The sequence below is a fragment of the Mixophyes fleayi genome, chromosome 12 (genome assembly GCF_038048845.1).
Source record: "Mixophyes fleayi isolate aMixFle1 chromosome 12, aMixFle1.hap1, whole genome shotgun sequence".
Lineage (NCBI taxonomy): Eukaryota > Metazoa > Chordata > Amphibia > Anura > Limnodynastidae > Mixophyes > Mixophyes fleayi.
In genome coordinates this window covers 81,281,708-81,294,073 of record NC_134413.1, presented here as the reverse complement: position 1 = coordinate 81,294,073, position 12,366 = coordinate 81,281,708, and the positions used below count along the sequence as shown (strand labels likewise).

The window sequence follows — 12,366 nt, the reverse complement described above, 5'->3', positions numbered from 1 at the left end:
TAGCTCAAGCTATACAGGAATTTGTAAACAACTAAAATGAAAAAAAAACAAAAAAAAACCCACAGAGATTTATATTCCCTACACCTCTAAGTAACACACGTATATGTAATGTTATAGGAGCTAAATTCCGCCATGATATAAGGAAGAAGAAATACAGTGTCCAAGCTGAGTCTCTGTGTTGCAGGAACATGAGTTTCAGAGCTATTTCCAGTTAATATTTACTAAATTTTTCCCCAAATCCAGGCAAACAAAGATAAACTGTTCTACTACCTCTCTGCAGATCATTGGTTCATATCCACATGTTAGGAATAATCTCTAGAGCTATGTAGGGAACACATTATAAATATTACTCTGAAATGCTAAATGTTAAAATGTACGGTAGACAAAGCTTAAGTGTAAACCCTGGATATCATGACTGGGTGGCTGAGCAATATAGACCATGAGATATTGGGATTAACATTCCCTGGGGTAAACTAGTTTTTTATTTCAGGTGTTGTCTAGTAGAACAGTGCAAATATTATTAGCTGTATGTTGTTCCTTGCCTGTGATCTCTGCACACTACAGATATCCCGCTGTGCACTGCTATAGACTCTGAGCCCCAAGGCTATTAAACAGAGCCATTAGATATATTTTTGTATGATGTCTTGTATTTAAAAGCACAAGGACAGGGCAAAGGTGCAGAGATATTACTTCTCAGACGTCCTGACTATCCATATAAAGACTGCGTGTCACTATTGTCACTGAACTAGCAGCTAATATACTTTAGTTTTTAATAACTTGTTCCACCTCTGGGTGCTCTTCCATCTTGTCCTTCTGCTTCCATAGAATGTAACCAGAGACATATTTGTCAAGACCGGGGTGGCATTTACTGTGTGTACTATATGCCTAAGAAATATCACTCAGGGATGGAATGGTTACAAGAGTACAACACCTCTGGTTCTCAATGAATACTTAGGGAACCATGATCTGAAGGGATGTGGAGGTATAAGAAGGTATAAGAAGGTATGTGGAGGGGGGATATGAAGGGATCTAGAGGGATCTAGAGGGATAAGAAGGGATGTAATAGGATGTTGATGGATAAGAAGGGATGTGGAAGGATAAAAAGGGATGTAATAGGATGTTGATTCATATGAAGGGATCTGGAGGGATAAGAAGGGATGTGGAGGGATAAGAAGGGATGTAATAGGATGTTGATGGATAAGAAGGGATGTGGAAGGATAAAAAGGGAGGTGGAGAGATAAGAAGGGATGTATTAGGATGTTGATGGAAAAGAAGGGATGTGGAAGGATGAAAAGGGATGTAATAGGATGTTGATTCATATGAAGGGATGTGGAGGGATAAGAATGGATGTCAAGGGATAAGAATGATGTATTAGGATGTTGATTGATTCAGAGGGATCTGGAGGGATAAGAAGGGATGTGGAGGGATAAGAATGATGTATTAGGATGTTGATGGATATGATGGGATGTGAAAAGATAAAAAGGGATGTGAAGGGATAAGAAGGGATGTATAGGGATAAGAAGGGATGTATTAGGATGTTGATTCATATGAAGGGATCTGGAGGGATAAGAAGGGATCTGGAGGTATAAGAAGGGATGTGGAGGGATAAGAAGGGATGTGGAGGGATAAGAAGGGATGTGGAGGGATAAGAAGGGATCTGGAGGGATAAGAAGGGATCTGGAGGTATAAGAAGGGATCTGGAGGGATAAGAAGGGATGTGGAGGGATAAGAAGGGATGTATTAGGAAGTTGATTCATATAAAGGGATCTGGAGCGATAAGAAGGGATGTGGAGGGATAAGAAGGGATGTGGAGGGATAAGAAGGGATGTGGGGGGATAAAAAGGGATGTAATAGGATGTTGATTGATTTGAAGGGATGTGGAGGGATAAGAAGGGATGTATTAGGATGTTGATGGACAAGAAGGGATGTGGAGGGATAAGAAGGGATGTATAGGGATAAGAAGGGATGTATTAGGATGTTGATTCATATGAAGGGATGTGGAGGGATAAGAAGGGATCTGGAGGTATAAGAAGGGATGTGGAGGGATAAGAAGGGATCTGGAGGTATAAGAAGGGATGTGGAGGGATAAGAAGGGATGTGGGGGGATAAAAAGGGATGTGGAGGGATAAGAAGGGATCTGGAGGGATAAGAAGGGATCTGGAGGGATAAGAAGGGATCTGGAGGTATAAGAAGGGATCTGGAGGTATAAGAAGGGAGGTGGAGGGATAAGAAGGGATCTGGAGGTATAAGAAGGGATCTGGAGGTATAAGAAGGGAGGTGGAGGGATAAGAAGGGAGGTGGAGGGATAAGAAGGGATGTGGAGGGATAAGAAGGGATGTATTAGGATGTTGATGGATAAGAAGGGATGTGGAGGGATAAGAAGGGATGTGGAGGGATAAGAAGGGATGTATTAGGATGTTGATTCATATGAAGGGATGTGGAGGGATAAGAAGGGATCTGGAGGTATAAGAAGGGATGTGGAGGGATAAGAAGGGATGTGGGGGGATAAAAAGGGATGTGGAGGGATAAGAAGGGATCTGGAGGGATAAGAAGGGATCTGGAGGTATAAGAAGGGATCTGGAGGTATAAGAAGGGATGTGGAGGGATAAGAAGGGATGTGGAGGGATAAGAAGGGATGTGGAGGGATAAGAAGGGATCTGGAGGGATAAGAAGGGATCTGGAGGTATAAGAAGGGATCTGGAGGTATAAGAAGGGATGTGGAGGGATAAGAAGGGATGTGGAGGGATAAGAAGGGATGTGGAGGGATAAGAAGGGATCTGGAGGGATAAGAAGGGATCTGGAGGTATAAGAAGGGATCTGGAGGGATAAGAAGGGATGTGGAGGGATAAGAAGGGATGTATTAGGAAGTTGATTCATATAAAGGGATCTGGAGCGATAAGAAGGGATGTGGAGGGATAAGAAGGGATGTGGAGGGATAAGAAGGGATGTGGAGGGATAAGAAGGGATGTATTAGGATGTTGATGGACAAGAAGGGATGTGGAAGGATAAAAAGGGATGTAATAGGATGTTGATTGATTTGAAGGGATGTGGAGGGATAAGAAGGGATGTATTAGGATGTTGATGGACAAGAAGGGATGTGGAGGGATAAGAAGGGATGTATTAGGATGTTGATGGACAAGAAGGGATGTGGAGGGATAAGAAGGGATGTGGAGGGATAAGAAGGGATGTAATCGGATGTTGATGGATATGAAGGGATGTGAAGGTTAACAGCATATTGAATAGACACACCACTTTTCGCACTGTCCTCTTTTCACGCACAATGGACATTTTTCACATTGATGCAAATGCATTCTGGGCACGAAATATTCAAACTCTATGTGTTGATATAAATATGAAACACATGTATATAATGGAGAGTGACTTAAGCTGGGACACACTACAGGTTTTTCACCTGATTACTGGGCCAATCATACGATAAACGACCGCTAGGTTGTACGCTCCCACGATCATGTTGTATCGTACTAAAGGACATTGTATCATTTGATTTGATTTTATAACCGGACTAAAACTATCTATAAACAATGGAAAGATGTAGAGCAAATTCTGAAGTGTGTACGCACTCACAACCAGCAGCTTGCTCCTATGTTAACCCCTTGATAAATAAAGAAAACACCTGCAATAATCATTTTCCGTAGAAAACAGCTGTTTTCAATATATTTTTGGGCAATCACAGTTCAATTATAGCCAGTGAGGACACAATCATGTGAAGTTTAGAAGCTCAACAGATAACTAAAAGTGTCACAGTAGTATCACTGCATGAAAAGTGTATATATGGAATACTGAATATGCTGACGCTATATAAATAAATGTCAATAACAATAATAATAATGATATATTGCAGTCTTTCTGGCTGCTGTGACTGGTCTCTGCTCAATCACTGCTCCCAATTCTACCAGATACTAGTAAAGAAATGGATGAACCTGGAATTGAGGAGACGAGTCCTGTATGTTACATAGACGCACTTATCTAGAGATGTCGGAGACATCACACAGCCAATCATATAACAGATCTGTCACAGGACTTGTCGTTTTCCTCCACAACACACCAAGCTGTTGTGGTGTCTAATGAAACACTCCGAGTTCTTGTTGTGTCTAATGAAAGGCACACCACTCGGATGTCTCCTTGTACTGAGAGTTGAAATGATACTCCAGACCTCTGCCTGACTCCCCGTCTCCTTTCCAGGGAGAAATCTGCTTTCTAGGCTGAGTGCTTGGCAGACAACCTCTTAGCACCTGGCCCTGTGTCCATCATCCACTAGTTATATGCATGTTACTTTCAGTAATTGTTCTGCAATACTGCATGGCGTAGCGTCTGTGTGTGTATTCTATGTAACTATTTAGTACAAGTTTTCTGGAGACACTTTCCTTCAAGGCCTGTGTCCATGGTATATTGCCATTTGAGTGGCACCTTGCATTAGTTATTAAACAGCCTTTGTAATGACGCAGTCTCTCTCCCTGGTATAATTGTGTGTGGCAGCTCTGACAATCAGACATATGGTCGGCTGATTCTTACTCACCGCTCATGCGAGCATGCTGGAAACCTCATCTACTCTTTTCATATTTTCCTGGGTACAGTCCTCTCGTGTGGCAGGCCATCTCCACCCGCTAGCCAGGATACCATAAAATTAGCAGATTAAATATTCAGCAGGAGGCACGCTAAGATTTCACTCCCATGGCATCAGGAACTCGGCTGACAAGAGGATTTCTGGGACTTTCTCTGCGGCTTCTGTGAAACAAAAGGGATCATTTGTCGTTAGTGGGTAAAACAAGCTATTAACCTCAAGTTAAGACAACAAGTGATAGAAATTGCCCCTGGTGTTGTTGCCTACATTCTAAGAGAGATTCCAAAGACCCTTTGGGATGAGTGATATTGTCTCTGAGGTTCCTGGGGCACTACAATTCCGATCATGATAGGATTATGGACTTTCATAGCATGATTTTATATTGCAAATACTGTTGTTCAATACATATTAACTTATAAAGGCTAGAGAATAAGAATGCATGGTGAGATTTGCATTTAACATGCAGAAAATAAATAATTGAATTCCACAGATAACCAATATTGACAACTGGCGATATTTTCAGGGATAAAAATTCTCTTTAAAATGTGGGACTATCCCTGTAAATTAGGACCAGTTGGGAACTATATAAGAGAAGTGTAAGGGGAATGAGGTTACTCCTGTGCACACCAGACCAAGGAGACAATCTATCAAAAAAGGTGAACTCATTGTCCAAACTAATACATACACTTGCGCTCCTCTTTTTTTTTGGACATTGGAATAATCCTCAACTTGAGTTCTAGCTTTTTCTCAAATGAGTGAAATCCCATGTCCTTTTTAGGACACAAAAAACACAATATACAACATAGTGCAATATGTCCTGAAGAAATGAATGACAATAAGTCCACCACCATATGGCAGATGCCTTCCTCTTTTCTCTGTGTAAATTAAAAGTGTAGATCAAGACACACCAGGTGATTCTAATTTCCGCTAATCCCCTACAGGGTATATGCTTACAGCCATCCATAGAATCATGCGCCTTCTCAAATCTCCTTATGGGTGCAGTTTTCTCACAAGTTCCTTGATATCAAATTCTCCCATCCATACATAAAGCAAAGGAGAAATGCAAAGAGGAAAGTGACCTTGTGCATTAATTTAGTATCCATCTCATCTCAGCTCTAGCCAAGGTGCTGGTCATATCTCTAATTTTCCAAGATTCCTCGACCAATTGTATCCCCCAAAAGTGTTTAATTTGTTCTGCTTTGCAGGAATGTACCATCTTAAAATGGTGGGATAGAGAATGAGTCTCCAATCCCTTCCTTATATTATAAACATGTTCCCTTAATCTAACTTTTAGGGGACGTGTGGTCTTGCCCACATAGATTTTTCCACATGTACATTGTATAATATAGATTACATTCCTGCTATTACACGTCATAAATTGATCAATTTTAAACCTATACCCATTAATTTCCAATAGAGTAGTTTTATTGGTAGCTTATTTACATACTGTACATGCCATACACATGCCACAACTATGGAATCGTTCTTATAGATCTCCTTGTGTCCTCTGGTAGACTGCTTCGTACCATTGTATCCTTGGATATTATATTTGGAGCCTTTCTATAAATAAAAAACGGCTTTTCCGGAATGATGCCTCCAATCACAGTATCCCCTTTTTAATAAATCTCAATATTTTGCAATATCTTCTCTACCTGTTTGTGATCTTTCGAAAATCGTGCTACAAAGGCTCACTCAAAATTGCACAATCGCCTATTTTTAAAGTCCTCCCCAGAGGTAAGAATGTTTTTTCTATCCAACTGCATAACCCTCTCTTCTGCCTTATTAACACTTTCAGCACTGTACTCTTCTCTTTAAATCTAACCTTCATTTCTAAGATTTGAGTCTTACATACATGTTCTGAACAATTCCTCTTCACTCTCTTCATTTGACCTAGGGGGAATATTTTCCAACCATATCCCATGGTGATTACTATCACGTTGGATGTAGCTGACTGTGTACGTGGGTTTTTCAGACGATTTTGTTTGAATAACTCTTTCCTTCACATACACTGTTATGTCTAAGAAATTGACATGTACTCAACTAAAGTCAAAAGTCAGCTCTATATTCAAGGTATTGCTATTTAAATGATGACAAAACTTATGGAGCTCTTCCTCTGTCCCCTTCTAGACAAAAAATACATCATCAATGTATCTGTACCAGGCCACCAGGTTGGCCCCAAAATCATGCCCCATACACTTAACTCCTCCCATTGGGCCATAAATATATCGGCATAGCTCAGGGCGAACCTGGTGCCCATGGTCGTGCCAACACACTGAGCGTAGTACTGCCCTTGAAACCTGAAATAACTATAGAACAAAATAAAAGTTGATCCCCTCTTTAAGGAAACTTTTCAGGCCCTCTGAATATGTGGATTTTTCCAATGACTTGGATATGGCCTCCACTCCCAAATAATGTTCTATAATGGTATAGAGGAATTTTACATCGGCCGTCACCAACATCAAATTTGACTGCCATTCAATTCTGGACAATTTCTCTAAAAAACATTTGGTGTCTCGGAGATATGACCTACTTGATTGAGCTAGCGGCTGTAAATAATGATCAATAATTTCGGACAAAATGAACTGTGGCCGACCCCCTGTGCCCGAGATAAGCCTATCCGGGGGTTTCCGCCTATCTTTGTGGATCTTGGGCAACATATACAGGACAGGAGTTTCGGGATACGGAATCATATTGAAGTCCAACAAATGTTTTTCTAACACATCCTCATTCACATACTTAGTCACAAGCGTTCTCAGCCCACTAATGATAGAAACTGTTGGATAATTTTTCAACTTTCTGTATGTATCTCCTGTATCGATATATAACGTAAGGGCATTAACCCCTGAAGGGTTAAATGCAGATTTTGAGATTAAATGGTTCCTATAATATAATATAACTTGTGGTAGAACATACTTTTATATAGGTTAATGACTATGTCTTCTATGGTATAATGTACTTTTATCTAAAATTGAATAGCCCGATGTAAGATCAATGTATACACATCATTGTGCATACATTTTCATATGATATGTGCGTTATGTGCTCATTAATTTTGGTTTATATTTATATATTATAGAATAACGGAAGCATGGTGATCTACAGAGAATAGAAAGATGTGTGTATACATAGGTCATTGTACACTTAGAGACCTAAGAGAACTTTGTTTTCTTGGAACAATAAAGTTGATTGAAACCAAACCTCTGTTCCATAAGACACTTCCGTGGACAATACCGTAAGCATGGGAGCGCAACGGTGATGTGAATGGATGGGCTGTATTCTCAGTGATGTCACTGGTAAGGTTGTATTCTCAGTGATGTCACTGGGTCTTAGTGACTGGATAGGTTGTATTCTCAGTGATGTCACTGGGTCTTAGTGAATGGAAAGGCTGCATTGTCAGTGATGTCACTAGTTCCTTGTGACTGGATAGGCTGCATTCTCAGTGACGTCACTGGTTCCTAGTGACTGGATAGGCTGCAGAGCTCTCAGTGATGTCACTAGTTCCTAGTGACTGGATAGGCTGCATTTTCAGTGATGTCACTGGTCCCTAGTGAATGGATAGGCTGCAGAGAATGGATAGGTTGCACTCTCAGTAACGTCATTGGTTCCTAGTGACTGGATAGGTTGCACTCTCAGTGACGTGACTGGTTCCTAGTGACTGGATAGACTGCATTCTCAGTGATGTCACTGGTCGCTAGTGAATGGATAGGCTGCAGAGCTCAGCGATGTCACTGGTTCCTAGTGACTGGATAGGCTGCAGAGCTCTCAGTGATGTCACTTGTTCCTAGTGACTGGATAGGCTGCAGAGCTCTCAGTGATGTCACTGGTCCCTAGTGAATGGATATGCTGCAGAGAATGGATAGGCTGCACTCTCAGTGATGTCACTGGTTCCTAGTGACTGGATAGGCTGCACTCTCAGTGATGTCACTGGTCCCTAGTGACTGGATAGGTTGCACTCTCAGTGACGTCACTGGTTCCTAGTGACTGGATAGGCTGCATGCTCAGTGATGTCACTGGTCCCTAGTGACTGGATAGGCTGCACTCTCAGTGATGTCACTGGTTCCTAGTGACTGGATAGGCTGCACTCTCAGTGATGTCACTGGTCCCTAGTGACTGGATAGACTGCACTCTCAGTGATGTCACTGGTCGCTAGTGAATGGATAGGCTGCAGAGCTCAGCGATGTCACTGGTTCCTAGTGAATGGATAGGCTGCACTCTCAGTGATGTCACTGGTCGCTAGTGAATGGATAGGCTGCAGAGCTCAGCGATGTCACTGGTTCCTAGTGAATGGATAGGCTGCACTGTTTAGTTTGGCACAGGGTTTGAATTAAGTGCTCTAAACAACTAAATGAGTGTTTAATACTGTAGATGAAAATCATGTACATAGGTTCTGTTCTGTCTACACTGATCTAGAGTTCTCCATACATATACTTATTTCTGCCTCTCTCTCATGAAAGTGTAACTTGTTTGTGCCATTCTCTTGTGAAAACACAATGGCTTTACCTGATAAATGCTTGTTCTACAAGTAGTCAAACATGCACAAACCAGAACATTATGAACAGCATTATCTCAAGAAAAAAAATTACAGCACAAAGTAAAACAACTTTCTTTTAATCTGTTGACAAACCTTTACGTGAATTTTTCTGCTTTTAGATAAACTGAAAGTATAACAGACATGAATCTAATTCTCTATAACAATTATACTCACAGGTCTGTGTCTCACATAGAACTGGAAGAAGATAACTGTACAGAATGACCATTCCGGATAAAACTCCTTCATTCTGTTCTTTGTGAAGATGGAAACAAGGAGACTAAAACCATCACTGAATCCACCGGTCTGGATTGTGTCTGTTGGAATCTTAGTCCGAATGTTGTGCTGCAGTTGCCCTCCGCCCTGTTACTGCCCTCCCAATGACAATACCACCTTGTGCAAGCACAGGTTCCTCAGCGTAGTTCCAGTAGAGATCCCCCTCTCATCCCATTTCTTGGACCTTAGTTATAACCGGATCAGAATGGTGCAGCACAGAGCCTTTTCACATCTGCAGGATCTGCAGGAGCTAGACTTGAGCCACAACCAGCTATCCCGTATAGATCCAGGAGCATTTAGCGATTTGCCAAACCTGCGCATCCTATTACTCCATCATAATCAGCTCAAACTGTTGCCTCCTGGAGTCTTTTCAGGTATGCCGTACCTGACGTGGCTAGATGTGCGGGCAAACCAGTTGGTCATTCTGCTGGATCAGACTTTCCGGGGGCTGCAGGAGCTTAGACACTTGGAGGTTGGAGACAACCCTCTTTTGTTTATATCTCCGGGAGCTTTCCTAGGGATGCCATTGCTGCAAAGATTGGGTTTGGAGAAAACCAAACTGGGGAGTATGCCTTCTCAGGCCCTCTTTACTCTTCCCCGACTTTCTGAACTACGCCTGGGAGGGGTCACCTGTACGATGCTGCGAGATCACTCATTTCCAGAGATGCCATTGCTGAGAGTATTAGATATGGACCATTGGCCCTCCCTTACCAATCTTGGGCCACTGAGTCTAGCTGAACTTAACCTTTCCTCCTTGTCACTAACCCAATGCAATCTAAGCTTGATACCAGAGGAAGCACTGCAATCTCAAATTCATCTCAGAAGATTGGACCTCTCTCAGAATCCAATTTCTGACCTTACAGAAAGGTGTTTCAGTGCTCTGAAAGACTTAGAAGAGCTACGATTATCTGGGGGAAGACTCCGCTCTATACCCTCAGGTTCCTTCCATGGTCTGGATTGCCTTCGTCTGCTGGACCTTTCAGATAATCCACTTCACTGGGTAGTAGAGGATGCCCTTCCTTCTCCAGGAGCCCTAGAGACTCTGTTGCTTTCTGGGACTAATTTATCATGTGACTGTCGTCTTTGCTGGCTACTGCATCAGAAAATTAATTTTGGAGGAAAGCCACCGTTCTGTGCAGCTCCTGCATCTCTACAAGGAATGATTATCCCAGATCATTCCCAGCTGTTATGCCCAGAGCTCTTTACCTGCCAACCTCCCAGGATAGTGGAACAAGGACCACGAGAGGTAAAAGTGACAGAAGGCGACAGTCTCACTATCGGCTGCAAGAGTCATGGCATACCTGAGCCCTCCACCAACTGGGTGCTGCCACAAGTACCATGGCCAGTAGGCACCAAACCAACAGAGCAAGATATTGCAGAGACAACAACAACCACAGAATTTCCTCAGTATAAGTCAATCTTCTCAGAGCAAGTGACGGAGTCCGTGTGGTCAGACTCTCAGAAATGGAGGACAATAAATGCACCAGTAATGACGATGTTTACAGAACGAGTAGAGGGGAGGATCACTGTTCTACCAGAAGGATCACTTCAGTTTCTCCCAGTGGAAGCAAAGGATGCTGGGGATTACCTCTGTCTGGCCAGTAACTTGGTCGGCAATGACTCTGCCTGGATTCACCTTGAAGTAACTCCATCTAATGGCAGTGCCCTTTTGCCTCCACTTCCTATACTACATAGTCATCTTCTCGTTGTTATCACTGCTGGGGGCATCCTGCCTTTCATCAGCTCTGTCACACTCTGCTTCATCTTCATTTTCCTGTGGAGCCGTGGACGTGGGAATATCAAGCACACAGCAAACATAGACTATATCCCCAGGACTAACCGAAGATCATCTCCGTCAGAGGACAATAAATTCACCATGAAACTCATCTGAGAGGTCAGCGCACAGCATAAAGGCCATACAATGACTTTCTACCAGACTCAATATGTGCAGCAAAGGGCGGTTTCTGGTGCAAAGTGACCCACGTGATTAAAGTGGTTATTCCTATTATCCGAAATAGCACTATAATATGACTCCAAGTAGGAGAGCTGAGGAATTTGTAAAGATGCTCGTTGCCCATAATGCAAATACTCTCTGGACACATTATTGATGTAATTAAATCGTATTGCTCCCCAGTAAAAAGACAAAGCATGCAACTTACAAATCCACTGATGAAAGATCTTAGTGGCATCAGTCAGATATCGCACCAGTTATTTAGATAAATTATATTGGTGTCCGACAGGCAGTATAGAATGTTTTTAAAGGTAATAATGATTTCAAATGACAAGCCTAATATATTTTGTATCTTATTGCTCACTTGACAGCATCTGCAGACAAATAATGTCATTATTTTAATGACAACCTGGGTAAAAAAAAAACTACAATATTCAGATCTCTACACTCCTCTAGTGGTGCTGTTTGGTAATGCATGGTGGTCTGTGTAATGTGTTCGACAATGGCACAGGCAATGTACAATGTATAGACAACTCCTACAGTATATTTATAAATCACAAAACGTGCCCTGGGCAAAAAAAAACCAATTCTAGTTATACCTCTGTAATGCTGAACTGCATGGTATGGAAACATCAAATGTATATTGATAATAACACCAGAATTGACCAGAACACCAGATAATATGACCAGGATTGTGAAGCAATACATTCTCCAATATATATGTAAATGTTTCGGGGACACTGAAGATATTTGATATATGGTCTGTGACATCTTTTCTATCCACAACATACTTTATTTCACTAATCTCAATGAAGTCAGTCAAACATAGTTAATGTACATAGTTAATGTAGTTAACCAAACATAGCTGGTAACAAGGAAGAATAGCTCACACTCATATACAAGTTCTGTAAAAGTATGGGGAGGGACAATGAGGGCACATGTCGGAGGACTGCCACTTTGGGGGGCCCAGCAGCAAGGAACGACAGACATTATTTAGCTATGTGACTTTGCCTTGCATAAGCAGAAAGC

General features: G+C 41.9%; 1 protein-coding gene and 1 long non-coding RNA gene across 3 annotated transcripts in view; one reads left to right on the top strand and one right to left on the bottom strand.

Annotated features, from left to right (window-relative positions):
- LOC142108443 (uncharacterized) overlaps positions 1 to 12,366 on the bottom strand; it is a 36,839-nt gene that overhangs the window by 15,990 nt on the left and 8,483 nt on the right. For both annotated transcript variants that reach the window (XR_012680150.1, XR_012680149.1), the window contains exon 3: positions 4,538 to 4,746. This is a non-coding gene — a long non-coding RNA (uncharacterized LOC142108443). The remainder of the gene's footprint in view (positions 1 to 4,537; positions 4,747 to 12,366) is intronic.
- On the top strand, positions 5,018 to 11,277 carry LOC142108947 (uncharacterized). Its single transcript, XM_075192919.1, has 3 exons — positions 5,018 to 5,024; positions 5,817 to 5,846; positions 9,404 to 11,277. The coding sequence occupies exons 1-3, from the start codon at positions 5,018 to 5,020 to the stop codon at positions 11,275 to 11,277; spliced, it is 1,911 nt and encodes a 636-aa protein (XP_075049020.1).

What these genes read in the sequence shown, in the direction of transcription:
- LOC142108947 (XM_075192919.1), top strand. An exon ending in TCCAATCCCTTCCTTATATT is followed by an intron (nt 5,847 to 9,403) that starts ATAAACATGTTC and finishes TAAAACCATCAC; the next exon opens with TGAATCCACCGGTCTGGATT.